Genomic DNA, 25,201 nt, shown 5'->3' with positions numbered 1-25,201 from the left:
ACGCCAAGTGAACTCATGTATTGGCAGTTTCATATCAATGTCTTCTTGAGGCCAAACCTTAAAGGAGGAAGAAAGAGAGGTGACAAGGCCACTGTCAGTTTGTAAGTTTCCTAAATCTGCAGAATTCCCTTCTTTCTCTCATCTGTGCTTTATCAGACTTTCTAGCATTGTCACCTCCACGAGATGGGCTTTGTATGTCGTTCTTTTTTTTCACGTGTTATTCATCCTCTCTTTCAACCAATATTTGCTGAGCATCTGCTGTTCCTCGGGACCTGTGCTCCGTCGTGAATGTACCAAGATGAATCGAATGTCGGCCCTGCTTTCAAGGAGGGCCCCAGCCTACTTGTTGGGCCAGGATTTGATATTCAGCCCCATCCCCTCTCGAGACCCCCAGCCTGCCGCTCTGTCCCTGGGGGCCTGTCTCGAGGCTCCAGGGGAAGGAGATGCACATGAGCATGGAGACCCACAGACAAGGAGCTGCACTCATCCCAGGGCTGGCCTGCGGCCAGAGCGCCTCCTAGGTGGCAGGGGCTCATTACTGCTTGTTGAATGAACAGGTGGTGCCCGGAGGCCCTGAGCCATTGGAGATGCCTCCTGCATCCCAGTGTGAGCTCAAACTCCAGGCTTGTGTGGACCCAGATCACTACTCTGGCATTTTTTAGACAGGATGAGAAGGGAGAGTGAAGCAGTGTGAGGCAGAGTTCACCACATCTGCTCCGGAGCTGGAACCCAGCACAGGCCCCGAGTGACACCTGGGGAAATGCTGCACCAGGATAGGTGCCCTGTGGTCCTTGCAGAGTGCCCCCAGGGATGTGCAGGGTCTGGCATCAGAAGCCAGGCCAGAAGAGGCTGCGGTAATCCAGGTTGTACGTCCATCTCAAGAAATTTCCATCGGCACGTGTGTTTAGAAGAGCTGTGCTTCTACCCAGGAACTGTTTTCTCTTTATGGGAGACAAGTGTCCTGTAACCCATTGTGACTTCATTGTTTGGTCAGCTGCGGTGGTTCTCAACCTTGGCTGCACATTAGACTCGCCTGAGGGCCATTAAAACTCCCGGTACCCGGCTGCACCCCAGATCAGTTAAGGTGGAAACTCCAAGACCAGGTATTAGGGTTTCTGTTGGAGCCAAATGTGCGACGTGACTGTAGTGTTGTCCGCTGTGCCCCTGCTCTCTCTGTTTCTCTGGTTTCAGCTCTCCACCTTCACTTGTCTCTGATTCTGATTTCTGTTGGCCGACGGGAAATTGGGGTGGCTTTGACTTGACCACGGCCTTCCATGGCTGCGATCTCTGTTGTAATGTACATTTGCAACGTTAGGAAAACATTCTGCTGAATGAATGGGTGAGCGAATACAGTAATGAAAGAGCAGGAGACAAAATGGAATTGCAGCGCTGTTTTGTTTGTCTCCAAAGTGGTATTTTACCAAGAGCACGTTTGGTTAGAGGAGGAAAAAGAGATAAATGAAGAATGTTATAGAAATTCTAAAGGGGCCTGCTACACATTCTCAATATATTTGGGGACGTGGGGACCCTGGTAGTTATTTTTAATTTTGCTTCAAACCTTTTGTTTTCACTTATGTAATAACTTTTTCATGATAAACACACATCCATGGCTCTCTTCTTATTCAATGATTAGGGTAGATTTTTACCAAATAAATAAAACAGAGAGAGGAAGGGAAAAGTGGGAGGGAATTTCCTCAGTTACCAAAGAGCTGGAAAATGGAAAGAGGAAATGGATGAAATTCGTGGAGTTTGAAGTCAGAGGAGTCAGAGAGGAGGCGAGGCTGGGTGTGGGAGGCTCAGGCGGGGCAGCCGGGGACAGACACACGCATGAGCACATGACCGCCCGGGAGCGGGGAGATCCTCTCTCTGTTAGGGTGCCCAGCTGTCCGGGTTCTCCTGGGACTGAGGGGTTTCTTGGAACGTGGGACTTTCTGTTTTAAAACCAGGATGGTCCTGGGCAAACCAAGACTAATTGGTCACCCTAGCTGCTGGCTGAGCCCCTTCTGGCTGCTTGGTTACTCATTTTTGTTTGGAGGCAGTTGGGGGCAGGAAAGGGAGTGAAGGAGTCCCTGGGGGGTGGGGGACAGGACGTCTGGCCTGGCAACCAGTGACGTAGATTTGAAGCTCCAGTGTCTGTAATTCTGGGTATGCCCTTACCGGACCCGTTTGTTCTAGGAAAGGATACACGAACAAGTCCCCAGGCGAGAGTGTGGGAGGAGCAGGGAGGGGTGGGCCTGAGGAGGACCTCAGAGAGACTGGCCAGAAGCTTCCTGCGGAGACAGCAGGCTTGCGCCTTTCTGACAAAAATCACTGTCTCGAATGTGTCCTTCCCCCCAGACTGGGACTTGCCTGAGGGCCGAGGCTTTGCCCTGCATCCCTGTGCCCTTGTCACCTGTGTGCCTGGTACACAACAGATGTCCAGCGTGTGTTTGCTGAATTAGATCCAGCCAAGAGGAAGCACGTGTTGGGTGTCTGGCTCTATGTTAAAGGTTATGAGTGTTTACAGAAAGACTGTCATGACGTTTTTTTTAAGATACCGTTGAGGATACAAAACATACACTCAAAGCATTAATAAGTAGAGAATAATATGAAACAAACTGTTGATTTGCTGATTTGTTGCGTTGTGTTGTATTTGGGTTCAGGGCTCACTCTCCAAGGCCCCTTCAATCTAAACTTGACTCAAATAGCCTGGTGGGCGAGGAGGCCAAGTAGCCACCTTTTTAACCACAGTAAGCCAGACTGAGCTTATATAGGGCTAGAGAATGACACAGAAGAAAGAGGGAAAGGGGGGCAGAAAAATAGTGAGTATCAGCCAGGTTATGCTAGGTGAGAAATGGCCCCCGATCGCAGCGGTGAGCAGTGACAGGTTTCTTCTCTCCCAGTCTGTGTATCCACTCGGGCAGCTGTGTCTCTGCTCCACGCCCAGTTTGGGGAGCCCAGGCTGAAGGAGCAGCCCCTTCCTGAGTCTGCGCTGTCAGAGGGATAAGAGGGGGTGTCAGATCTCAGTACAGCTCCTGACTGGTCCCCTGGGAAGTGGCGCACATCACCTCTGGGAAAAGCCAGCCACGTGGCCAGGTCTGATGTCAGTGGTGGGGCGTGTAATCCTCCGAGAGGGAGGGGCCCCACAGGGAGGCCGCTCTGATCTCCTTACAGTCTCTCTGCGATGTAGAGACCACCGGCTCCATTGGTGAGTTCTCACTGTCTCTACCGTCAGCTGCGTCTTAGGGCTTCACGCGGTTCTCTGGTTCTCTGGTTCTCTGGTTCTCTGCGACGTATTTCACACACCTTGATGCTGACACAGCAGCACAGACCAGGCACGTATCATCTTAGGATCTGGACGCCAGGCGACAGGCAGGAGGACACATAGAGGGGCGAGCAAATGGAACAAAATGCAGCCTGCACTGGGACCTTTGGCCTCAGCCGGTTGTGAAGCTTCCAGCAAAGAGGCTTTCTCAGTTGTAGAATATTATAAATATCCTGGACAGAGGGCACGTGACTGCACCGCCCTTGAATCGCCGAAGTCTGAGGAATTGTTTCTTATTTTGCTTTAAATGAAAATGTGATTCCTTCTTAAAGGGAGAGCTCAGATTCCCGATTTCCCATTTCCCTTCTCAAAGGCACCTTCTGTTTTGATTCCACACTTCAAGCTGTGAACAACCCGGGGACCCTGAGCGTGTCATTTTCTCACTGTGTTTGTCTCCCCGTCTTTACAGTGAGGTGCAGGACTATGCCAGTGGTTCTGAATTAGGGTGCATTTCAGTCTTCCTGAGCCCCAGAAACTTTGATTCAGTAGTTCTCGAGGGGATTCTGGGCGTCTGTGTTTTGTAAGAGTGCTCCCAGGGATTCTGATGGTCCCTCCAGGTTAAGAGCCATCAGACGAATGACGTAGCCAGGAGTGGACTTGACCTCCCTTCTGGCTCCCCTCTATCTGGAGTGGCTCTGGGCTCAGCCCTGGTGGAGGAACAGAGGATCAGCCTGAGGGTGTCATTTCTTCCCTCCTCCCTCCCCAGCCCCAGATGTTGCTGAGTTTCCGGGAAGTGGGGCACCTGACAGTCTGATAGTCCAAGATTCCACCTCCTCACGTTCTGCTTTCCCGTCCCTGAACGTACATGGAAGAGGGGTCTGTGCCCACCCAGCGCCTCTCTCACATGGTGAGTGCTCATAAACGGAGGCCAAATCCACCCTCATGATTCGTATTATAGAGCTTCCCAGCAGCCCACCTCTTCCCCTGGCTCTCCGACCTGCTGCTGCAGTCTTCGCAGCCTTCTGGTGTCCCTGTCTTGGTCACTAAGCCCAGTCATGATGCTGGGCCCTCCCTAAGTCACTGTCCTCTGCCTTGTCAGCCGGGCCAACCAGGTGGTGGGGAGGCAGCGATGAGTTCCCTTGCCACGGCAGTTGTGGTAGGTTCCCCCACATTAATTGGCGATTGGATGATGAGCTGGCTGGTCACAGGCTTGTGGATGGTGGTCAGACCCCCTGACGGCTCCCCGTGGTTCCTTCCTAGACAGGGCAGCCATGAGAAGTCTCTGAAAACGAGAAGGTGTTTAGCAGCTGACTCAGAGTAAAGGGGCAGCTGATAGCGAGGAAGGGGCCGAAAGAATCCAATGGAAACAGTAATTATTTGTGTGCTGGCTGTTTAATTTACAGAACCCAGCCCTGGGCTACCTGATATAAAACTGCTTTTCATCAACTGCCTGGAGAGCTCAGCAGTTTGGGGAATTCAGTGGAAGGACCACTGGGCCCCACCTGCCTCAGCATCCCCGACACCATCTCTGTGTTAAATGACAGCTTTCCTGAGTGGCAGCTAGTCTTCAAGACATGAGAAGAGGACTAACAGTTAATCAAATCAGCGATGCCCGGCCCGCACACATGTTGTCACTGAATCACCGCACGGCCCTGTGAGGCGGCCGTTAGTCCCTTTACAGATGGAGGAGCTCCGGGTCAGGCAGGTTAAGTAATTCTCTTAAGGTCACAGAGCTAGAGGGTGGGGAACAGATTCAAACTCTGATCCTAAAGCCAGTGGGTTTCCCCCCATATAACACTAACTCATGTTTAAATAACTAGGTTATATTCTGGTTAAGAAGGTAAGGAAGCCATTCACGAAAGACCCCACATGGTGATTCCATTTATAGGAAACATCCAGAACAGGCAAATCCACAGACACAGAAAGTAGATCAGCGGTTGCCAGGGGCTGGAGAGAGGCCAGGGGGGTGGGAAGTGACCGCTAATAAGGATGGGCTCTCTTTGGAGGGTGATGAAAATGTTCTAAAATTGGCTGTGGTGACGGTTGCATAGCTCTGAGAATGTACTAAAAACAATTTAAAAGTGTACTTTCAATGGGTGAATCATATGGTATGTGAATTCTATCTTAATAAAGCTATTATAAAACGAAAGGGGGAAAAGCATGTATATTTGTTTCCTGGGGCTGCTGTAACAAAGTAGCCCAAACTGGGGGGCTTGGAACCACAGAGGTGTCTTGTGGCAGGGCTCTGGGGTCAAAGGTCTGTGGGTGTCCCCCCACCCCGGCTCCAGGGAGGATCTGTTGCAGCCTGTCTGCCCCGCTGGATGGCTGTCTTCCCCGTCTCTACACGTCTGTGTCTGCGTCCAGATTTCCCGTTGTATAGGGACACCAGTCCTTCTGGATTAGGGCCCACCCTAATGGCCCCGTTTTTAGCTTGATTACTTCTGTAAAGACTGTATTTCCAAATAAGGTCACATCCTGAGGTGCTGGGGTTAGGACTCCAACATGTCTTTTCTTGAGGGGGACACAGTTCAACCCGTAACAGCAAGGAACCGTGTAATATATTCTGAGAGACTTCTTTTAAAATTGTTAAAATGCTTCAAAAGTTTCAGCTTAACAACCTAAGTGCCCAGCAACAGATGAATGGATAAAGAAGATGTGGTACATATATACAATGGAATACTACTCAGCTGTAAAACAGAACAAAATCATTCCATTTGCAATAACATGGATGGACCTTGAGGGAATTATGTTAAGTGAAATAAGCCAGCGAGAGAAGGATAATCTGTGTATGACGCCACTCATATGAGGAATTTAAAATTATGGACTAAGAGCAGTTTAGTGGATACCAGGGGAAAGCTGGGGTGGGGGGTGGGCACAAAGGGTGAAGTGGTGCACCTACAACACGACTGACAAACATTAATGTACAACTGAAATTTCACAAGATTGTAACCTATCATTAACTCAATAAAAAAAAAAGTTTCGGCTTAAGTTTTAGTGTTTATTCAGTTTTCAGAGAAAGTCAATGATGTGAATCCAAGTAGGCATTAAGCCTGGGTACTCGAACCTTCCTGTTCTTCTGGAGCTTCATGGGGAGGTCCACAGGCAGGTGCGTGTGGGGGGCCACGCCTGGCCGTGTGGGGGCTGACCTGCACCCCCACCCCGTGCAGCCAGCTCAGGCTCGGGCTCCTGCCCGGCTGCCGTGACCAAGGCCAGGGGGCAGGTTCTGCAGTGGAGGAGGCCGTGTACCTCCTGCCGTGGCCGTGGGGAGGGCAAGGGGGCCGTGGGAGCCCAAAATCAGATTGCTGTGTGGTATCCTAAGGACACTTCGATGTTCACAGTGATGCCCCATGCTGGGCACCATTTTTCTGTTGTGGATTCATCATTCCCCCCACCCCAACGGCCATTTGTGAGACAGAAGGGAGCTTGACTGTGGGGTGCGGCTCCCCCTGCCCCACGGGTACCCCACACTGACCGGAGCGCCAGTAGTATCTTACTGGGCTCGCTCTCTGGCCCCCACTCAGAGCCTACAGGGTGTGCCTGCCCGCCAACGCCACAGAGCCTGGTGGCCTCGGCGTCCGCATCCCTCACGGGGCTGCAGACAACCTGTCTTGCCCCCATAGCCTCACGACTCCGCCTCCCCCTCTGGCCCGCTGCCTTTCAAAGTCCCACCGAGCGCCAGCTCTGAGCCCCGGCCGCACTGTCCGGCCCATGTGGGCACGTGCTGCGCCCGGCGCCTGGTTTGCTTGGCAGCCCTGAAGCTTCCCCTGGCCGGCCTGCCTCCAGCTCCTTTTCCGCTGCGGGGGACCTTTACCAAGAAGGCTCGCTAAAGGGTGGTGGGTGGACTAAAGGAGGTGACAGTGTTACCCAGGCCCTCCCCGGGCCCGCTGCCCCTTCTCATGCCAGGGGCTTCCGGTTCTGCCCCAGCCCTGCCCCAGGGCTGACTGCAGGTGTGTATTTCCAGAACTTTCTGTTGTTTACATTCTGCTTTGTCCTACTTTGCCTTAAGGTTCAGAGTCTCTGTGGCCCTCTTCGATGGCAGTTGTCATAGCGTGAGCTGCCCACATGGGGCTTCTTTATGCCAGGGTCACACGTCATTCAGATGGACTGTGCTGCCTCCCAGGTTGCTGGTTCCCATCAGCTCCTGGGCCCTGTTCACCTCCAGAAGAGTCAGCACTGACACTTAGCCGGTGCACGCTGTGTGCCGGGCAGTGTTCTCTCTGTATATTTAGAACACATGTGTGTACGTGTGCACGTGTGTGTGTGTGTGTGTGCCTCTCTCAATAGATACACATCCATACTCATTTAATCCTCACAGCAGCCTTGTGGCGTGGGTACAGTTATTATTAATCTCCTCTTACGGATGCGGAAACTGAGGCACAGAGGGGTTCAATGACTTATCCAAGGTCACGGGGCTGGTTAATGGCAAGGCTGGAATTGGAACCCTGGGGAAAGTGGCGTCAGTTTGAAGGATGAGCGAGGACTTTGATGCCTCGCGGCAGGCACAGGGAGATGGATGCAGTTTGTCTGAGAGAGGACATGCTGAGGGGCACTGTTACAGAGGGCAGTCTGGAGAAAAAAAACCTTTTTGTGCCCCAGTGTGATTTGGGTTGGTTTCAATTAAATTGGGAAGACTGGTGTGTATTGAGCAACAACAGCTTGGCCGTCCACCGCCTGGGTGGCCCAGAACCTTCTGTTCAGCTGTGCCTTTGAGGCAGTTTTAGGTCACAGACATTCAGAACTGAAGCACCTGCCCCACTAACCAAGCTCAGCCAAGCTGGCTTCCTGCTTAAATGGAAGATCTAGTAGCTGTGAGCCTTGCAGAGCCTTCTAGAGCCTTCCAGAGCCTTGGCAGTGTGCCAGGGACCAATGGCAAGCATGTACTCGGGAGCCATACAGAATGCGAGGACCCTCCAGTGCCTCTTTTTCTTTTTCATCTGGTCCTGCTTCTCTCTCAAACTCTCAGCCTCAATCTTGCTCCTTTCATAAAGCTCTTTTTTACAAGTTTCTTCCAAAGCAGTCACTTCCTTCTAGAAACTTCCATGGTGGCTGCTGTCTGTACTACACTGACCCTCAGCCTGCTTGTTTCTTGTCTCCACAACTTTTCTCCCAGCCAGAACCAAAGTCTATGAGGTTGGGGGTCTCCATGTTCTGTTTCTCTTGTGTTCCATACTTGGTGGTTTCATGAACATCTGTTGCTAGGAGAGGGACCACCGGGAGAGAAAGCGAGAGCTGTGGTGGACCACGGAGGGCGGGAGTGTCGTGTTAAGGGAGAAGCTGTCTTGTTTTGTTGAACTACAAGATGCATAAGCAGAATGGGGGCTTCCCGAGTGCCAGGCTGTTCTCGTTGAAGGTGAATGCACTGTCAGGTGCCGGGCTCTGGCTTCTCGGGTCTGGGGAGGCTGCCCCTGGATTGGCCAATGAACCCAGATGACGTGTTCAGTTAGGGACTGTGCAACTGTGAGGTGGGACCTAAACGTTAGCAGGATAGAAATCAAAGGAACCTGTGGCTGTGGGGGCAGGAGAGTCCTTGTGATGGCGGGGCTGGGGGCAGGGGGCAGGGTCAGAGAGGACCCCAAGAGGAGGAGAGGCCCACTTGGCTTTGACAGGCAAATACCTAAGCGAGAATGTGTCTTATTCACGCCAAATCCACCAGTGCTCCTTTATGCGTGTCTTCTTGGCTGCCGGCACGAATGGCGAATGCTTCCCCTTCTCTCCTCTGTTCTCTGCACCGTGCACACCCTGGGCTTGTGGGAGTGAAGTTAGGGGAGAGGTCGCTTTAGGGCCACCTGCACAGCCCAGCTGGCTCTCCAGCAGGCAGGGCGAAGCCCTTCCTTGTCAGGTGCAGGGGTCAAAATCAAGAGCTCCTGGGTCCTGGGCCTGGCCCTCTAATCGCCCGGCTGTGTGGCCTCTGGGGAGTCACTGCCCAATGGTGGCATGTGATTTAGAGCTGATTTACGTGTTAGCTTATTTGATGGCAGTAACTCTGTGATTGGCAGGTGACATGCCCCAAACAAAAATGCTGCCACGTGTACGTATACAGTCAGTGCACACGGCACTTCTTTGGATGGGGGGCTGGACCCTGTTCCACACTCACGACGGAGGAGTTGGTGACCCAGGAGCGGTCTCCCCATGCGGGCTCCAGGCAGTAGCCTACGTCTCTTAAGACCTTCGAGGGTCCAGAACGTGGCTGTGAAAGATGAGAAACTGTTACCCTTTGGGGGAGTTTGCTGCGCTTGTGGTTCCTCTCCATTGAAATCAGGGCATGAGATCTTAATGATTCCAAATGTCTTTGCAATCCAGGACATCTAGAACAACTAGTTCTACCAGGATGGAGGTTTCCCGTGAGTGCCGAGCAGCAAATGAATCTAAGCCAATTTGGCTGTTCAGCACACATCTGGGTACTTTGGTAAATATCAGTGGCCTCCAGGACCGGAGGTGGATGAGGCTCTGTGTCCCCCTCGCTCCCCCCACCCCAACAGCCTCAGTACCGTGTGGTATGTTACAATGAAAGGAAATCTTGGACCAGAGCTTGCCAAACCCCTACAGATGATTTGAGGCGGCAGGTAAACCCACTTTTGTAGCTCGGAGGAGGTCTCGCTGCTGCCCTTTGGCAGATTCCCTCTGAGCAGAACCCAAGGGTATTCTTAGGATGGGACTGGCCAACCCGGAAGCCGAGTTCAGCAGCAGGTCCTCTGAGACAGAGGATGTGGGCCCAGAGGGTATCCTGGCCTCGAGGGCTGCAGGGTGGATGGGCTGCCGAGCTGGCCGGATCCCCTAGCTGGTTTATTCAAGGGTTCTGCCGCCTGTGCCATCCTCCTGAACTGGCACTTACTTGGACACCACTCATTTTGCCAATGAAAGGGAGTTCTCACATTTCCTGAGCTGATTAATGAGCCCTCTGGTATAGATTTCAATAACAATGTTCGAGGTGCCGAGTAGCCCTCTTTGACGTGTTGATTCCCAATTAGGGTATTTTAGAAGCTACTCAATTGCCCCAATGTATTGCACAGAGTTGATGGATGCAGGAGCACTGGCCTCGAGCTGTTTGTAGAAATGAGGTTCCAAAGTAAAGTGCCACACCATCAGCGCTCATGCTCAGCCCGGTAATCTCAGATGCTGTTCCCAATGGACGCCCAAGCCAACGCTGTGCCATCACCATCCGTGCCTGCTCTTCCAGGCTGCTTGGCTTCCAAGTGAAATGGAAGTGCAGCCAGTGCAACCAGGAGCCAAGCGCTGGGCCCAGGGCACCTGTCTTGTTTTGGTGTCTCACCAGCTCTCTGCCTCGGCCTCTGGCTTTCCTGTGCACAGATCTGGCAGTCCCAGGATTGCTGACCATGAGCACAGGGTCAGCAGGGACCACCTATAAAAGGAAGGAGGATAATGCTTTACTGAGCAGCTACTGTCAGTCTGCAAGTTTCCACGAGTGATGTGACACATGGGCCTGGCACCATGGCTGATGGGGCCGTGGGGCCGTGGGGCCCTGTGCTGTCAGGGCTGTGGCTGCATTCACAGGGACAAGCTTGGCACGCAGCATTTGACTTTTCACTCATGGCTGAAGATGGCATGGGATTTGGTAAAGGGTTGTGCTAGATAAGAAATCTAACCCAGGTCTGTTACAAGGGGGCTGGGGTGAGGGGCATTCTTTCAATCATGTGTGCTGGGTGTTTCTAGTCTTCTGTCACTTATGCAGCCAAGATAATACCGTGTATAGTTTGAGATTTCCTGCCACATTTCCCTCATCATTTGCATTCCTTGAAGTCACTGTTCTGGTTTGCTGTGACTCCCTAACTCCACGATGCACGGCTCTGTCCGAGCTCCCTGGACAGTAATCCCGCTCTGGCCCACTTGGGTGGCACCTGAGCCTTGCCCATTGCTGCAGAGACTATCTCTGTGCATAAACCTTTGTTTGCATCTTGGATTTTCTTCGGCATGGACCCCTAAAAGGGGAATTACCAACTCTGAGAGCCTGAGCATCTCCTCTTATTTTTAATACACAAATAATAAACAAGCCTGTGCCACAGAAAAACCAGAAGATACAAATTAGCAAAATTAAATAAATAAGAGGGGGTGGGGGGGTGAACCTGTTGGAACAGTCAGGCTTTGGAGGGAACACACCTGTGTTTGAAGCCCAGCGTGGCCACTGATGTGTCCGTAACCTTGGCGACTCAGCCTCTCTGAGCAGCAATTTCCTTATCGATGAAACAGGTAGTATTTTCCCCATTTACCTGGTGTGTGGGTTGAGATAGCATATGCAAATGCCAACACTAAAAATACACCCAAGAAGTCAATTCCAGGAGAGAGGCCAAGTAGTAACCTACAGATGCCAGAGAAGCCTTACTAGGGGTGGAGGGGAACCCATGTGGACTTGCGATGCAAAACTGCAGTCAGTCGTATGCAGGCATGGGGTGCTGAGGGACCCTGAGGACTCTGGGTGACAGCTTTTTGCAAGCCCAAGAGGTGGAAGGTGGGATGGCTGGGGCCAGGCTCCTACGGGCCTGGAATGCCTCGCTGAAGATTTTGCATTTGTTCTGTAGGTAGTATGGAGCTAGTGTTTTGGGTTTTGTTTTATTTTGGTTTCGCTTTGTCTTTTGTGGTCTAGTGAGGGTGCTAAGAGTAATGCTCAGAAAGCAGTGTTTAGGAAGGTAAACTGGGGAGCTGTGAATCAGAAAGGAGGTGGCACAGGCAGGAATATCCCGGAGATGGCAGGTTGGGCCAACAATGGTCTTCCGGCTTTACTAATATCTTTGATCTACTGGGGCTTCTCCTTCAAGAGAGCTGAGCTGCACCCTCTAAGGAGAGTGGATGGAAGAGCTCAGAGCCTGAAGAGGCAGCGTGAACCCAGGAGTGCGTGGAGATTTTGGAAGCGAGCGTAAATGCAGGTGGAAACAATGACCCTAATTGTGGTTGGTAGCTTGTGAGCTGGAGCAGAGTGGTGTACGCTCCTAAGTCTCTAGTGGATAGTGCCAGGTACCCGAGACGTGGAGCTGCTGGCAGTCAGAGCTGCAGAAAGTCACCCGCACCCCGTAAGTCACACCCAGGCGCTTGTCTCCAAGTGTAGGAAACCTTTGAACACTTTGGATGGTGCAGCCCTTTTCCCTGGCATTTCCAGCTATTCCAAGCAAAACTAATTAGGCTTTTTTCCTCAGGCTTGTTTGTATACTTTGGAATAAAGCACACAGAAAATAAAACAAGCCCAGCTAACCCAGCAAGGCTAGTTCCAGAACCAGCAGGAGAAAATATTGTGATTGGCTGGTTCCCTGGAGGACCACTGGTACCAGTGCCTGGGGGTTGGCTGTAGGATGGTGGCCCTTCGCTCATCCCTAAATGGTACCAGCTTTTTGCTAAGCCTCAAGTTTACGCCAGCAGTGCCCTCTGGTTCTAGAATAATCTTGCACATCCCAAGCTGATGCTTATTTTTGTCCAAATGCTTGCTCGTCCATTATCCCAACAGCAGCCCTGGGAGATGCACAGAGCAAATATTTTCACTCAGCTTCTTTTCTCTGAGGAATAACTGAGGTTCAGAGAAATGACTGAGCCAGGACTTGGACCCGGCTGTTGTCACAGAATGTTCGCAGTTAGGTTGGAGAGGACCTGGAGGTGTTTCAGGTAACATACTGCACATTCTACAGCCAAGACAACAGAGTTCCAGCTTAAGGTGACTTTCTCGGGGAATCAGCTGCTTGGGGCCAGAACCAAGGCCAGGCCTCAGGCTTCCTAGTGTCCAGAGAGATCTTGCTACCAGGCCCATGCCTCTGATCTCTCAGGTCTCAGAGTGGATCATAGGGTGGATGAGGACTGCCTCTTACCTACCTGGGCTGAAAGTGACCTTAAGGAAGGTACAGACTTCCAACCCCCGTAGAGGTCCTCAGAGCCCCAGACCCTTACTGTGTTGCCTTTTTGTTTGTGACTTTGGTGGATAGCCGTGCAACGTTCTGTTGTCTCCTCTCCGTGAAGCCCTCCTGCTTACCTCATCCACATCCATCTTTCCCTACCTTTCACATCTCTCACCCTCACCTGAACCACAAATTTGCCATCTAAATTGTATCAAAGAATAGAGTCTTCAAAGAGGAATCCTCTTCTGCTTGAATACCTTCAGGGGTGGGTCGCTCACTGTCTGTCAAAGCAACCCCTCTGCTGGCGAAAAGTTGGAATCATTGGTAAGTTTTATTTAAGGGTTAACATCGCAGGGTCTGAAATGGGGACTCTCATTTTCTCCTCACGATTCAAATCCGTTTTCTTCCCAACCAGCTTGCACACCCCCGAGGGCAAGGTGTTAAGGGCACCCAGGATTTGTTTTAGTCAGGTATGGTAAGACATGCAGACGCCGAGATGACTGTCACGAGGAAGAAGTTTATTAGACACATGGATCCTTGGAAACAGGCGGCTCAGCACACCACACCAGACCACACGGGGCAGCCCCAGGATGGGTCAGGAGGCTGAAGGAGCCAGGGGAAGATGTGGGCAAGAGCCTTGGTTGTGGTTTCTACGGGAAGGAACAGGCGAGGCAGGGAAAGCAGGCTTAGGATTGCCTGGTTTGAATCATTTCAGTGGGCTCTGGGTGCAGGGGCTGTCCCAGTTGTCTGGCACCTGCGCTGAGGTGATTAGGGCAGGGGGACAGTGGCCCAGAGTGTGTGACCCGGCTGGAGGAGGTGTGGGGCTATGGGCTCTGATCGACTGGTTTGCATATGAAAGGCATGCTTCCAGGTGAGCAGTTTACCATATGTAGGGATTGGCTGACCCTGAGAGGGGCAGTCCCCCGGGTTCAGTGAGGCCACAGATATGAAAGCATCAGAATCACAGAAAATGAGACGGGGTTAATACAGGCAGGAACCATGCTGCCTTCTGCAAGTGCGCAGGTTGTCTGGTCATAGTTGGGGGCCCAGGGATTCAAATGGGAATGTCACCAGCAGAACCTTTTGGAAGGCCTTAGCCATCATTCTTGCCAGGGAGAAGACTGCATCGTCCAGATTCCCAGGGCAGGGATCCCCAGGGAGTTGAGGTTTCTGACGCCACCGTGCTGTTTTCCTCTGAAGATAAGCAGCCTCTCCTTGAAGGGAAATGGGGACAGTGCAGGGGGCTGTGCTGGTCAGAGGACCCCCAGTGAGCCCAGATGCCATTATCTGCTGCATCATGGGCCTCTCCTGCCTTCATTCGTCCTGCTGCCTGTCTTTTTAAAAGACCTCGCTGGGCCCTCCCTCCTGCTCCCTTGCCTGTGTAGTAAGGAGTTGCCTCCCCAGCAGCCCCTGACACAGGTGGTAATGACGGTTTGCTGCAGTCCCGTCAATGAGGGAATCTGCCCGTGCTCTGCCTGTGTTTTAAGCAGCACACCAGCTCTAGCCAACAAGACTGTTGCCTGCGCTGTCTCAGGCCAGCTCATGCTGTCTGCTGTCCTCTTGTTGCGCTGCTTTGGGGCCTGGGAACACACCCAGCCCCGGTCCCCATCTGTTGCAGACGTGCAGTGGCAGCAGCTCAGAGAGCAGCCGAGCCCTAGAAATCGCCTGTGCTGAAGGGGCTGGGAAACCCCTTCTCTCATGGACCTTTGGAGCCAGCGAGGCAGCAGGATTTTTCAGAGCTGGGAGCGCTGTGTGTCTCCCATCACTTGCATCTTGTCAGCCAGCATTTCACAGCCCTGCGCCTCTGATTAGCACCCGGGAAGAGGAGACCTCCAGCACCGCTTGGGCTGAGTAAGCAGACCTTCTGAGCAGGATTTCTGGATGCGTGGTGATTGCACGTCCCCGTGTGTACGGCTTTTCCCCTTATGATGCTTTGTCTCCTCTGTACGCAAGACTGATGCTGAATTGTCGCTTTGTTCTCCAGGAGCCTCTTAGTAAATTAAACACCCCCAGGCAGAACCGAATGTTCCTTCCCGACCTCGGCGCTGTATGTTTTCTTCTTACATAACTTTTTCTTGGTGATTTAAAGAGAATAACTAGTGAAGGTGGTGTGTGTGTGTGTGTGTGGGCGTGTTCATCTCTGTTCCTTCTCTGAGTTCAGTCCCTCCTCCCCCGCCCAGCTCTCGGGGAGCGGGAGCTGCCGGCTGCTGAGTGTGGGGTGTCCTCCCCACCTTCAACCCTGCCTTCAAGTTCCCTCGCTGAAATCTTAGCAGTGTCGACCTTCTCTCCCTTTCCCTGAGTCATCATTTATTAAATTTGTCCCAAACAGAGAAGGTTGGGGATGATGTGGGGGCCTCTGGGCATGGCCTGTGTCGTCCCTGGGAAGGCTCTTGACCACATACACGAGTCGGCTGCTCTCCTGCCGGAAGAGGGTGAGCTCTATCTAGCAAGAGTACTTGTTGCTTTTCACTTATGGGGATACATTGAAGAAACAGAAAATAGGAAGAGAAGGGGAGAGGAGGAAGGGAGAGAAGGGAAGGTGGGAGACGTCCTCCCCCGTGACAGAGTGGAGGCTTGTCTGCTCTCAGGTGGGGAGGAGGAGGGTGGCAGCCGAGAACCAGAAGCCCTCACTGTGGAAGGAGCCTGCGGGGCAACAAGTAGAGCTGCGGGCTGGAAGGGGCTGGAGTCGGAGACCCCGTGGGCCCCTGCCTCCACCACTGCTGACACTATGCAGGGGGCTAGGAGCAAGCCGCTTCAGTTTTTTAGTTTTTGTTTTTGTTTTGTTTGCCCTTCAATCCCCTCCCATAAGCCAGGGGCTGCACTAGTTGTGTGTGAAGAGAACTCAGCTTAGAGTCCATGATTGCTGGTATTTGAGTCCTGGTATTTGGGACGGACCTGGGGAAGAATGAGGCTTGACTCTGTGCTTCTGAATGTACAATCTAGGTGGGGAGAAAAGAATATTAGACAATTCAAGGCTCGGGGGCTAGAAGAGACTTGAGCACTGGCTTCTGGCCAATTCTAAGTGCTGAAGACAGCACCGGGGGTTGGGAGCAGCTGGGAGAGGACTGTGTGGAGGGGCTGGGGCTCAGCGGGCAGCCCTCTGTGCCGGGGGGACAACAGGAACGACACAGACAGAGTGGTGCCACTGGGAGCTTACGCCTGAGAGCAGGGCAGAGCCCAGCACCTGGCGAGGGGAGCCTTCCAGAGGCTGTGAGGTGCGGCTGGTAAGAGGACTGTGGGAGCAGAGGGCGCGGGACGGAGGGCTCAGCCGGTGAGGCTTCCTGGGTATACGGTGAACAGATGCAGCGAGGTTGAACCAGGGCCCCGTGGGCTCCATGGACCCTCAGCAGGCTGACTTCTGACTCTGAGAACAGCCCAGTTGGCTGACTGACCCGGAGAGGCGTGGAAACTTGGCCTGTTGGGTCTAGGACTTCTCATCTTGCCAGCTGCTGCCCCATTTTGCAGGGAAACTTCCAAGGGCTGGATAAATCTAAGGTGGGGCTTTTCATTTGTTTTTTCAGCCCAACATTAGACCTATGAGACAGGTGTAAACTCCTTTTTATAGAAGAGTTAAATTCATTCATCAAAGATAATTGAAAATCTAGGATATTTAAGGCACTTAATCGTGTCATCTTGCCTGAAGTCACAAGGGTTGAGCTGGGAAGTAAAGCCAGGTAGCCTGAAGCTCAACCTGGTCTTTATTGAGGTGTGGGGTGGGGTGGAGGGAGGCGGTAGACTGAGAATGGTGGGCCAGTCAGCATCCCAGGCCATGGGCTTCTCTCAGGTCTGGTCCCCAGGCCCGTGTTAAAATCAGCTCTTTACTGAAATAAGCTCTTGAGTCCCATGTGCCAGGCACTGGCCGTTCCAAGATGAATAACACGCTTGTCTTGACCTCATCAATTAATGGTCCTAGATAGCCGGGTATCGACCCCTGAAAATGGAGGTACAAATTTTGGGTTCTCATTCAGCTCGGTTGTTAACTAATGGAATCCTTCTTGGATTTTTCCAGCCTCCTCAACTACTCTTTCAATCTATAGACCTTTTTCTTCCTTTAGAAGTATTCCAGTATCTCCTCCCACAAGATGCCCGCATGGACTGGTCTTGCCCCATCCCCTTCTAGCAAACCCCTTTAGCATTTCCTCATACTCAGCCTGTGGGCTAGTACAGGTTAATGCCAATACTTTTGTCTTATGCATTATTCTGTATGAAGTTGCATTCAGTTAGTTCTTGTAGATTGATCTAATTGATAACTCCCCATGGTCGGCTCAGGTTTTCGTTTCTTAGAAGGGTCTGTCTCCATATCACCTTTTAAACTGCTATTAGCTGTTTATATTTTGGTTATATTTATTGACTGTGTATTAGGCACCAGACACTATGCTTGACATGCTCATGGCTGTTAATTATTTTAATTCTCATGACAATCCTGGGAGGTTTGCCTCATTTTACACATGAGGAAATTGAGGCCCTGTGAACTTGAATCATTTACCAAGATTGTGTAGCTGGTCAGTGGCTAACTAGGGTTCAAACGCAGGCTCCTGACTCCGAAGTTGTCCCTCCCACTGCCCTGTACGGGCGTGTGGCAAACGCCTGGCAGTGAGAAACTTGTATCCTAGCTGTCATCATGGCACGGTGACTTAGCAAGAAACCTAAGCAGGACCCACAGGTAAGTGGCTCCTGGAGAGCTCAGCGCTTCCCCAGGGTCTCACGTTCTCACACGGGGGGTGAACTCTCTGTGCTCCAGAAACCTTTTGTCTGCCTGGACCAAATTTCTTTCCCATGAGCCTGACTTAAGGCCCTAGAGCCCTAAAGGGGTTTAATGACAGACTGCAGAGCTCTCACCTCAATTACTAAAGTCTAAGTTACCAGAAGGGTATAATCGAATCTCAAGCACCTGACGCCCAAGAACCCAGCGATGTTCCCCGCTTGACCCCAGAGCTTCTCAGCACTGGGCTCGGGAGGCAGACTGGAGTTGGAGTCTGTCTCCTACCCTTTACTAGCTTGGGACCACGGGCGAATTATTTCATCTTTCTGAGCTTGATTTTTCTTCTAAAAATGGAGATAACAATAAGGCCTCACAGGGTTGGTGTGACCAGTTCTGGGCACATAATAGATGCTCAGTAAACAGCAGGCCCCTCCCTTTACGTGAGTGTTCAGTGTGGAGGGCCCCAGCTGAGCCCAGCAGAATACCTCTCAAAGCAGTGCCTGGAAGGGACTGAGTTTTCTGATATGATTCTGTAGGTCTTATCCTTCTGATTAATCATCAGGAAGTCCAGGCGGGAGGGCTTTGGGTTCTGGTGGGTCCATCTAGTTCCCCTGCTGCTCCAGCCTGGCCAGTTCCCCACCTGTCCCTGGTGGTGGTCATGTCTGGCTGCTCCCTCCTGCCCCGCCTGGCCCGTGTGGGCAGTTTGCTGTCTCGGGCCGGTTGTCTGCTTTCTGCATGTGGTTCCCCTGCTATAGCCGGCTCCTGAAGGTCACGGTGGCATGTTTGCATTATCTTCCCCGGATCATAAATTCCTTTCCTGATTGCCTTTGGCATCTTTCATGCTAAGATACAGCATGGGGGGGCGGGGGCGGGGGCGGGGGTGGGGGGAAGAAAGGAGAAGAGAAACAAAACCAGACTTGGATTTTTGTTTTGATTTTACTTTGCAGGCGAGGTATGTGGTGGCATTTTATTGTTTGATGTCTGCTTTTAGGGGAGTCTGCCATCTGCCTAGTAATAATGACTTCAGCTCGTTAGTCACCCGTGAGTTAGGGCTGCGCTGTGCAGATTCCAGTAAATAAGAGAACAGACACCCGGCGAGGCAGTCAGAGCACAGCCAGCCCCATCGTCTGCAGGCAGCGCCCGCAATTACCCCACCGCAGTGTCGGGGGGGCCAACTTGGTGGGGGTCCTGGCAGCCCAGGTTGGGTAGAGCAGCGGGCTGCAGAGTTGGGGGTCCGCGCTCTCTCCCAGTGCGTTCCTCCTTTTCTTTTGGGTCTAGGGCGCCTGTGGTTTGGGAGCTCCTAGGACAGGGTTTCACTGCTTTTGGAGAGAGAACCAGACACAGAATCATGAGCTAAGGAGAGAGATGAAGCACCAAGCCTCAGAAAGCTCTGTGGGGCTGGTTCTTTTCCCATAATCCAAACAGCTCATGTTTTTTGACCTTAAATACAGACATTCTCCTTGATGTGCAAGCTGCATTGACTGAGTCACATTCGGAGTCATACTTTCACGACCGGAAGTAAAACTGGGGCTGACCCTTGTGGGCATTTGGGGTGTTCTGGGACTTCCAAGGTGGAAGGGAGACCTGTGTTGGGGAAAAGATCCTAAGGAAACAATCAGAATGCTCCCCTGGAGTCACTGAGTGTGGGGACAGTGCACAACACTCCAATTAACCAGGGCCAGCACCAGAATCTTCCATGAGCCATGTTGGGTGCAGGACTCTCTTGGGAAGAAAAAGAGATGACAAAACATGAGGTCTCATGCCTTAAGGCAAAAAGGCTCCCTCCAGATGAGACCCTGGGACACTTCCCGCCACTCTGCCCTGCCTGCAGCTCTGGGGCTGGTGGAGGTGGAAGATCTTCCTTACACAGACCAGAGCCGTCCTACAGGTGGTACCTGCCCACCCAGTGCCTCTTAGCAGAGCCGGGAGACCTGTGAAGACATTTCGAGGAATATTTTCACCAATAAGGATCAGAAGGGTGATGTCTACTCATTGAAAAACTAAGTTAACTATAATCCTTTAACTGCCATTAGTACTACCTAATACTTCCCCACCCGGCTTTGGCAGGAAACAAGGTGGGTTTCCTGGGTAACGGAACCTCTCCCCTGAGAAGAGTACTTGACATCTCAGAAGCCAGGTGAGCTTTCCTATTTCAGACTCAGGACTGACCTGATAGGGAGTCTGCTTGTGTCCTTGGAGGGGTGTCCTTGGAGGGGTGTCTGCATTTTAGAAGAGAGCAGGAATTCGTGCTTTTGAGACCCAAAAGACAGAGAAGAAAGGGAAGCTTCCAGTACCCAGACGCTGGCCAGAGAGCATGGCACGGCCCCTGCACAGACCCCCAAACACACGGGCAGGGTGGCAACCACTCCTTTGGAGTGAGGCCAGTCTGGCTCCTGCCACGAGTGCCACGGGCGTCCCGATGCCCCTGCTGCTGACCCTGTACCCACTTGGGGCTGGGTGGCGGTGGAAGAGGCTGGACTGGGCTGGGGATTCGTCCTTTCTGAACGGGTTGTCCACTCGGATTCCCAGAGCTTTCTGGCCCCTGGTGGGATTCGCCCTTCATGTTAGGCCAAGACCCAAGCCAGGCATTTACCCAGAACCGGCCAGGCCTGGCTCAGAGCTTGCTGCAGGCATCTGTCACCACCCACTCGCTCTGAGTCATCCACACTTATCTGCTCAAATCACAGAGCCTTGAAATGCGCTTACCAGTTGGTCTTCCAACACAAATCCGGGGGAAACACTGGAAAGAAGGATGGGTCCTGGAGATGGAGAGGAGGTGCATGCTCCCGTCAGTCCTGGGGGTCAGGTAAGGGGGCTTTGAGGCCCTGCTCAGGGGACTGGGAACCCCTCTTTTCCAAGTCCCTCGGGAGAGTCTCAGGACACTCCTCCAGGCTATGCCTGACCCCTTGGTGGTCTTACTGGCAGCTGTTTGACAGCTCGTCCCAGAAGGACATGCTCTTCCTCCCGGCTGCCCGGAGAGAGGGCACCGGGCCTTGGCTGCTGCACTTGCAAGCTTCATCCCTGAGGAGAGACCGCGCTGCCAAGCCTGGGAGAGGAGGGAGGGTCACTCTTGCCTGTTTGGTTTTCCTCTTCACCTCTCCCTCCTTCCCCAGTCCCTGCTTGGGAGAGGAGCACCTCTTCCCTCCACTGTCTCGTAAGTGGGGAGGAAAGACTTCAGCCAGTGAACCAGAGCCCCAAGTGTTTCTCCAAGTGTGGCCTATTTCACCTGCACCGGCGTCTCCCAGGGGCTTCTTAAAATGGACCTTCCTGGGTCCCATCCCAACGCACTGAATGGGAATCTTCTGGGTTCTCAGCAGTGTCTCATATGCACTGAGGACTGGCTTTGCAGGAGAGAAGAATTTGTCCTTAGAGTGCATTGAACTGGAGTCAGCCTTTTCCCCTCTGCTCATTTACCTAAAAAGAAGACTCTATACCTTCTTGCCCAAGGTCAAACTAGGCATCAAGTCCAGCAGTTTCCCCTCAAATCATCTTTCTCTAATTTCACTGATGGAAAAAGATAAGGAAATGATTGTGCTGTTGAGAAAAAAATAAAAATTCAGAGAGTATTTTTCAGTAATCTCAAATGCCTAGGTACTCTGGTTAATCCAGGGTCTCGACTGGGAGCTGCCAGCCCTGCCTTGTCTGGAATGCTGCCGGAAAACTGCAGTGCTGTTGCATGCACTTAACAGTGAAATAAACCTGACGTTGCCTAGCCTCTGACAGTGGAGGCTCCTTAGGGTCTCAGGACCACCCCTTTGACAGAATCTGGAGTGCCAACGAGGGAGGATGTAGGGTTGAGATAAGCTAGCTGTGGTCGACGTTCTTCATCACATTCATATCCACCATGTTCTTGGTGCTCGGTGATCCCTGCACTTGCTAGGTGGCTGGAGGGAAAGGGGCGGTTTATGGAGAGGTGGTGGGGGATCACGGCCTCAGCCCCTGAGTGCCGCTAGGCTTCCCCTTCCCCACCCCTAGGGCCTTCCTTTATGTCTAGGGCCCCCACTCCAGTCCTCCCCGGACTGGCCTCACCCAAGCACTTTTTCTGTCTGACCATCTCCACCCCATCCGCATTTCTCTCTTCTCTCTCCTAGGCCTTCAGGGCCTCTTCTGAGATCAGCTAATCCAATAACCTACCGATTCAGAGAAGGGGTGTGTTTAATGAGTTCTCTCTCCCAGTAATCTTTTAAATATTGCCTTGACCCAAGTAAGGGGCCTTTGGATCGGTAATTTAAGCACCTCTGTAGGTTTGTGACATCTCACACTGTTGGGGATTTATCTTTGGGAGAAATTGGGCTTTTGGTATCCAACATATCTTTCCTCCTAGATCTGTAGCAACTGTGCATCTAACCTGGGTTCTGGAAGGTGAAACACTGGCCTTTCGGATCCCGGGTGGGGAAGAAGGGGCAGACGTGCCCTCTCTGACAGGTGTAACAGGGTGATCCGGCACCGAGAAGGCAACTGAAGCCAGAGACTTTTGCTAGAGAATAAAGGATAGTTATCATGCACAGCACAGCTGCTTCTTGAAGGTTCCACTCCCACTGAGTGAAAAAGCACATTCCGTATTCCAGGGCTGATGACATGGACATCTGCTCCGTGTTCTGTAGATTGCTGGTTTTTCTTTCTTCTCCCCTATGGGTACAGGGATGGGTGGTGGTTGACCGGTCACTTTTTGGTCGGCTTCACTGACATAATTTACAGACAATAAAATTCACCAATTTTAAGTATACACTTAGACAGGTTGTGATAAATGGACGGTCATGTGACCACCACCACAATCTTGATATGGGACATTTCCATCACCCCAAAAGGTCCCTGTGTCCCTTTGCAATCTGTCCCCTCCTCCAGCCCTGTCTTGAGACTGAGGGTGGGTCTGTGTCTTTCCTGTGAATGCCCTGTATCCAGCACCATTCCAGACACACGGTGGCTACTTAACAGAGTTTGAGTGAATAAATTCATCAGTGGCTCTAACATATTTTTTAAATCCCCCCAAGATTCCTGGTTCCTTCTATTCATCCTGAGTTTTGAAAGATTGTCTAACAAGCATTTGTTAATAAATAATTTTTGCATTTAGTCCTTCCTGATGCCAGCCTTCTGATCAGCGCTAGATAGTCAGTGTTACAGAGTTGAAATTCCAGCTAAAAGCGGAGACTGGCTGTCCTCATTGCTTATGCAGTCACGAGCAAGTGTGCAGTTTCCTTTCCACTTTTCCAAAGACTGGCAACACTGCAAGAGCATTCACTGCTATTTTTGTTATCTCCCACCCTACACCAGAAGTCCCCAACCTGCATCACCCCCCGCCTTATTTTGTTTTTCATTTTTTTTGGAATAAATGAGGAAGTCAGCCCTTGAGCAGTTTAGGAGCTCACCTGGAGAACACCCCAAAGGCTTTCTCAGTTTTAGGGACTTTTCCTTGTCCCTAACTTTGTCACTAAGGGTTCAGAGTCCCTCCATCCTCCTCTTTACCTGTAAGTTTGGGATGGATCTTGGCAGGTTTGAAGGTTTAGTGGAATCTGCTTCTTTCTAATGGAAGCTCTGAGAGATGATTCTATGGCTCAACTCTGGGCTTGCCCCTAAATGGTGGCATCTCGCCCATAAAGTCAGTCAAGTATCTTGAAGTAACAGTTAGCGTTTTCCCGGTGATCGTCATGCCTCACTGTAATCTCTTGATGTGTTAGCTCAGATGTTTTAGGTGTTCATCTGTATATGTTCGCTCATAATCTGATAGGCACTCCTATGATTCCCATTTTAGAGATTAGAAAACTGAGACACAGAGAAATTAAGTAACTGTCACAAGATTACATCCCTTTCTGCTACATCACATCTCTTGCTACAGCACAGACTAACCCAAAACTTAGAAACATGAGTTGGGATCATTACGGGTCTCAGGGTTGCCTGGCTCAGCCCAGCACTTCTCACCTGGGTTCCTCCTATGCTGTCAGTCAGATGGTGGCTGAGGCCGGAGTTCTCAGGCTTCTTTACCCTGCGTCCGGCGCCTGGGCTGGTGGCACAGCTCCGTCTCTGTGCTGCCTCTCTGTGTCGCTAGCTTGAGCTTCCCCGTGGCGTGGTGGTCTCAGGGCCGTGGGATTCTTAACACATGGCTGGTTTCTCCCAGGAAAGATTTCAAGAGATCCAGGAGGAAGTCTCACCACCTAACTCGGAAGTCACACGGTGTCACTTCTGCTATGTTTCTGTTGACCTCAACAGCCCAAACTTGAGGGATGGAAGAAAGACTCAACTTCTCAATGGGAGACATGAAGACATGAATGGTGGCCTTCTTGGCAGCAAACTACCACACAGCCAACGTGCACACTGTACTTTAGGCCACCTCACCAGTGGCCTGCGGACTGTGACCGTGAGCCGTGCCGAGGAGCTACACATCATGGGCGGGTTGGATGGACACACTGTAAAACAGATTTCCTCAAGTTCTATTCTATTTTATTAAGAACGACAACAAAGCCTGTTTGGACTGAATTGATTTCAGGACCTGGGTCCTACCTGCAGTTGCAGAAACACTGTCCCACGCAGTCCTTACTCTGTGCTGTGATGGCACACCGAAGATTAGATAAACAGGTGCAGATGTAGGTTACACAGATACCATTTCTCACTGATCCAGCAAAATCCAGAAGTTTGGCAGCGTCATGTATTGGTGAGGTTGTGGGGGAAACAGATCCGGTCCTGCCCCACAGTTAGGAGAGCAAAACGGTCCCGTTCCGAGGAGGACATGTTCCAGCATCTGTCAGAAATTGTAAATGCGTTGCCTTCTGAGCGGCGGTCATACTTCTGGGAACGTGTCCTGGAAATATGAAGATGGACAAAATTCTCATCGCAGGAACTGGTTAAACTAGAATGTTCCATACAAGGGAATAGGCCGCAGATATTCAAAGAATCCCAATGTGCTGATATTGCAAGATCTCCCAGATAGGTAAAGCAATAAGCAAGGTGTGGAGCAGAATATATAATATGACAGGATCCCTTTGTAGGAGAAAGAGGGAAAATACTCGATGTATGCATTTGCAAAAAGTAACTCTAACTGGATTTGCAACTACAAGTTCTTACTTTGGGGGCACAGCGTGGATGGGGATGAGGGTGGAAGAAGCCAACGTCCAATTATATGTTGTTTTGTTTTGGCTTTTGAATCCTATGAATTTACTTCTTATCCACGTACTCAAAAAAATTAGTTGGATGACATAGCTGTTGCCCTCAGAGTGCGCACAATCTCCAGTCACGTGTTGCTTAACGATGGGGACACGTTCTGAGAAACGCATCGTTAAGCGATTTCATCATCGTGTGAACGTCCTAGTGTGTCCTTACACAAACTAGGTGGCACAGTCTACCACACATCTAGGCCATATGGTACTAATTTACGGGACCCCTGTCATAGATGCAGGCCGTCGTCGGTGTCGTTATGTGGCGCATGACTGT

At 51.6% G+C, this 25,201-nt stretch overlaps 1 protein-coding gene and 1 long non-coding RNA gene across 24 annotated transcripts in view; both read left to right on the top strand.

Moving 5' to 3' along the window:
• PRKAG2 (protein kinase AMP-activated non-catalytic subunit gamma 2) overlaps nucleotides 1–25,201 on the top strand; it is a 280,128-nt gene that overhangs the window by 34,687 nt on the left and 220,240 nt on the right. Inside the window, exon 1 of one of the 23 annotated variants that reach the window (XM_070264153.1) lies at nucleotides 14,461–14,928. The exons of 16 other annotated variants lie outside the window; for them this stretch is intronic. Coding sequence is in view for 2 of the 7 variants with exons in the window: in XM_023638734.2 (XP_023494502.1) it covers nucleotides 20,532–20,585 (54 nt within the window). In the remaining 5 variants the exon portion in view is untranslated. Of the gene's footprint in view, nucleotides 1–14,460; nucleotides 14,929–15,318; nucleotides 15,510–20,462; nucleotides 20,586–25,201 lie in introns of those variants that run through there. 6 more of the 23 variants (XM_070264156.1, XM_070264171.1, XM_070264154.1 and 3 more) reach the window with 6 other exon arrangements.
• Nucleotides 1,021–6,229, top strand: LOC138923854 (uncharacterized). The gene is made up of 3 exons (XR_011438051.1): nucleotides 1,021–1,103; nucleotides 4,011–4,151; nucleotides 4,648–6,229. It is a non-coding gene; the product is annotated as an uncharacterized lncRNA (long non-coding RNA).

This window comes from Equus caballus, chromosome 4, assembly GCF_041296265.1.
Source record: "Equus caballus isolate H_3958 breed thoroughbred chromosome 4, TB-T2T, whole genome shotgun sequence".
In the NCBI taxonomy this organism is placed as follows: Eukaryota; Metazoa; Chordata; class Mammalia; order Perissodactyla; family Equidae; genus Equus; species Equus caballus.
Note: the sequence above shows the minus strand (reverse complement) of the source record. Positions and strands in the feature narration are given on the sequence as shown.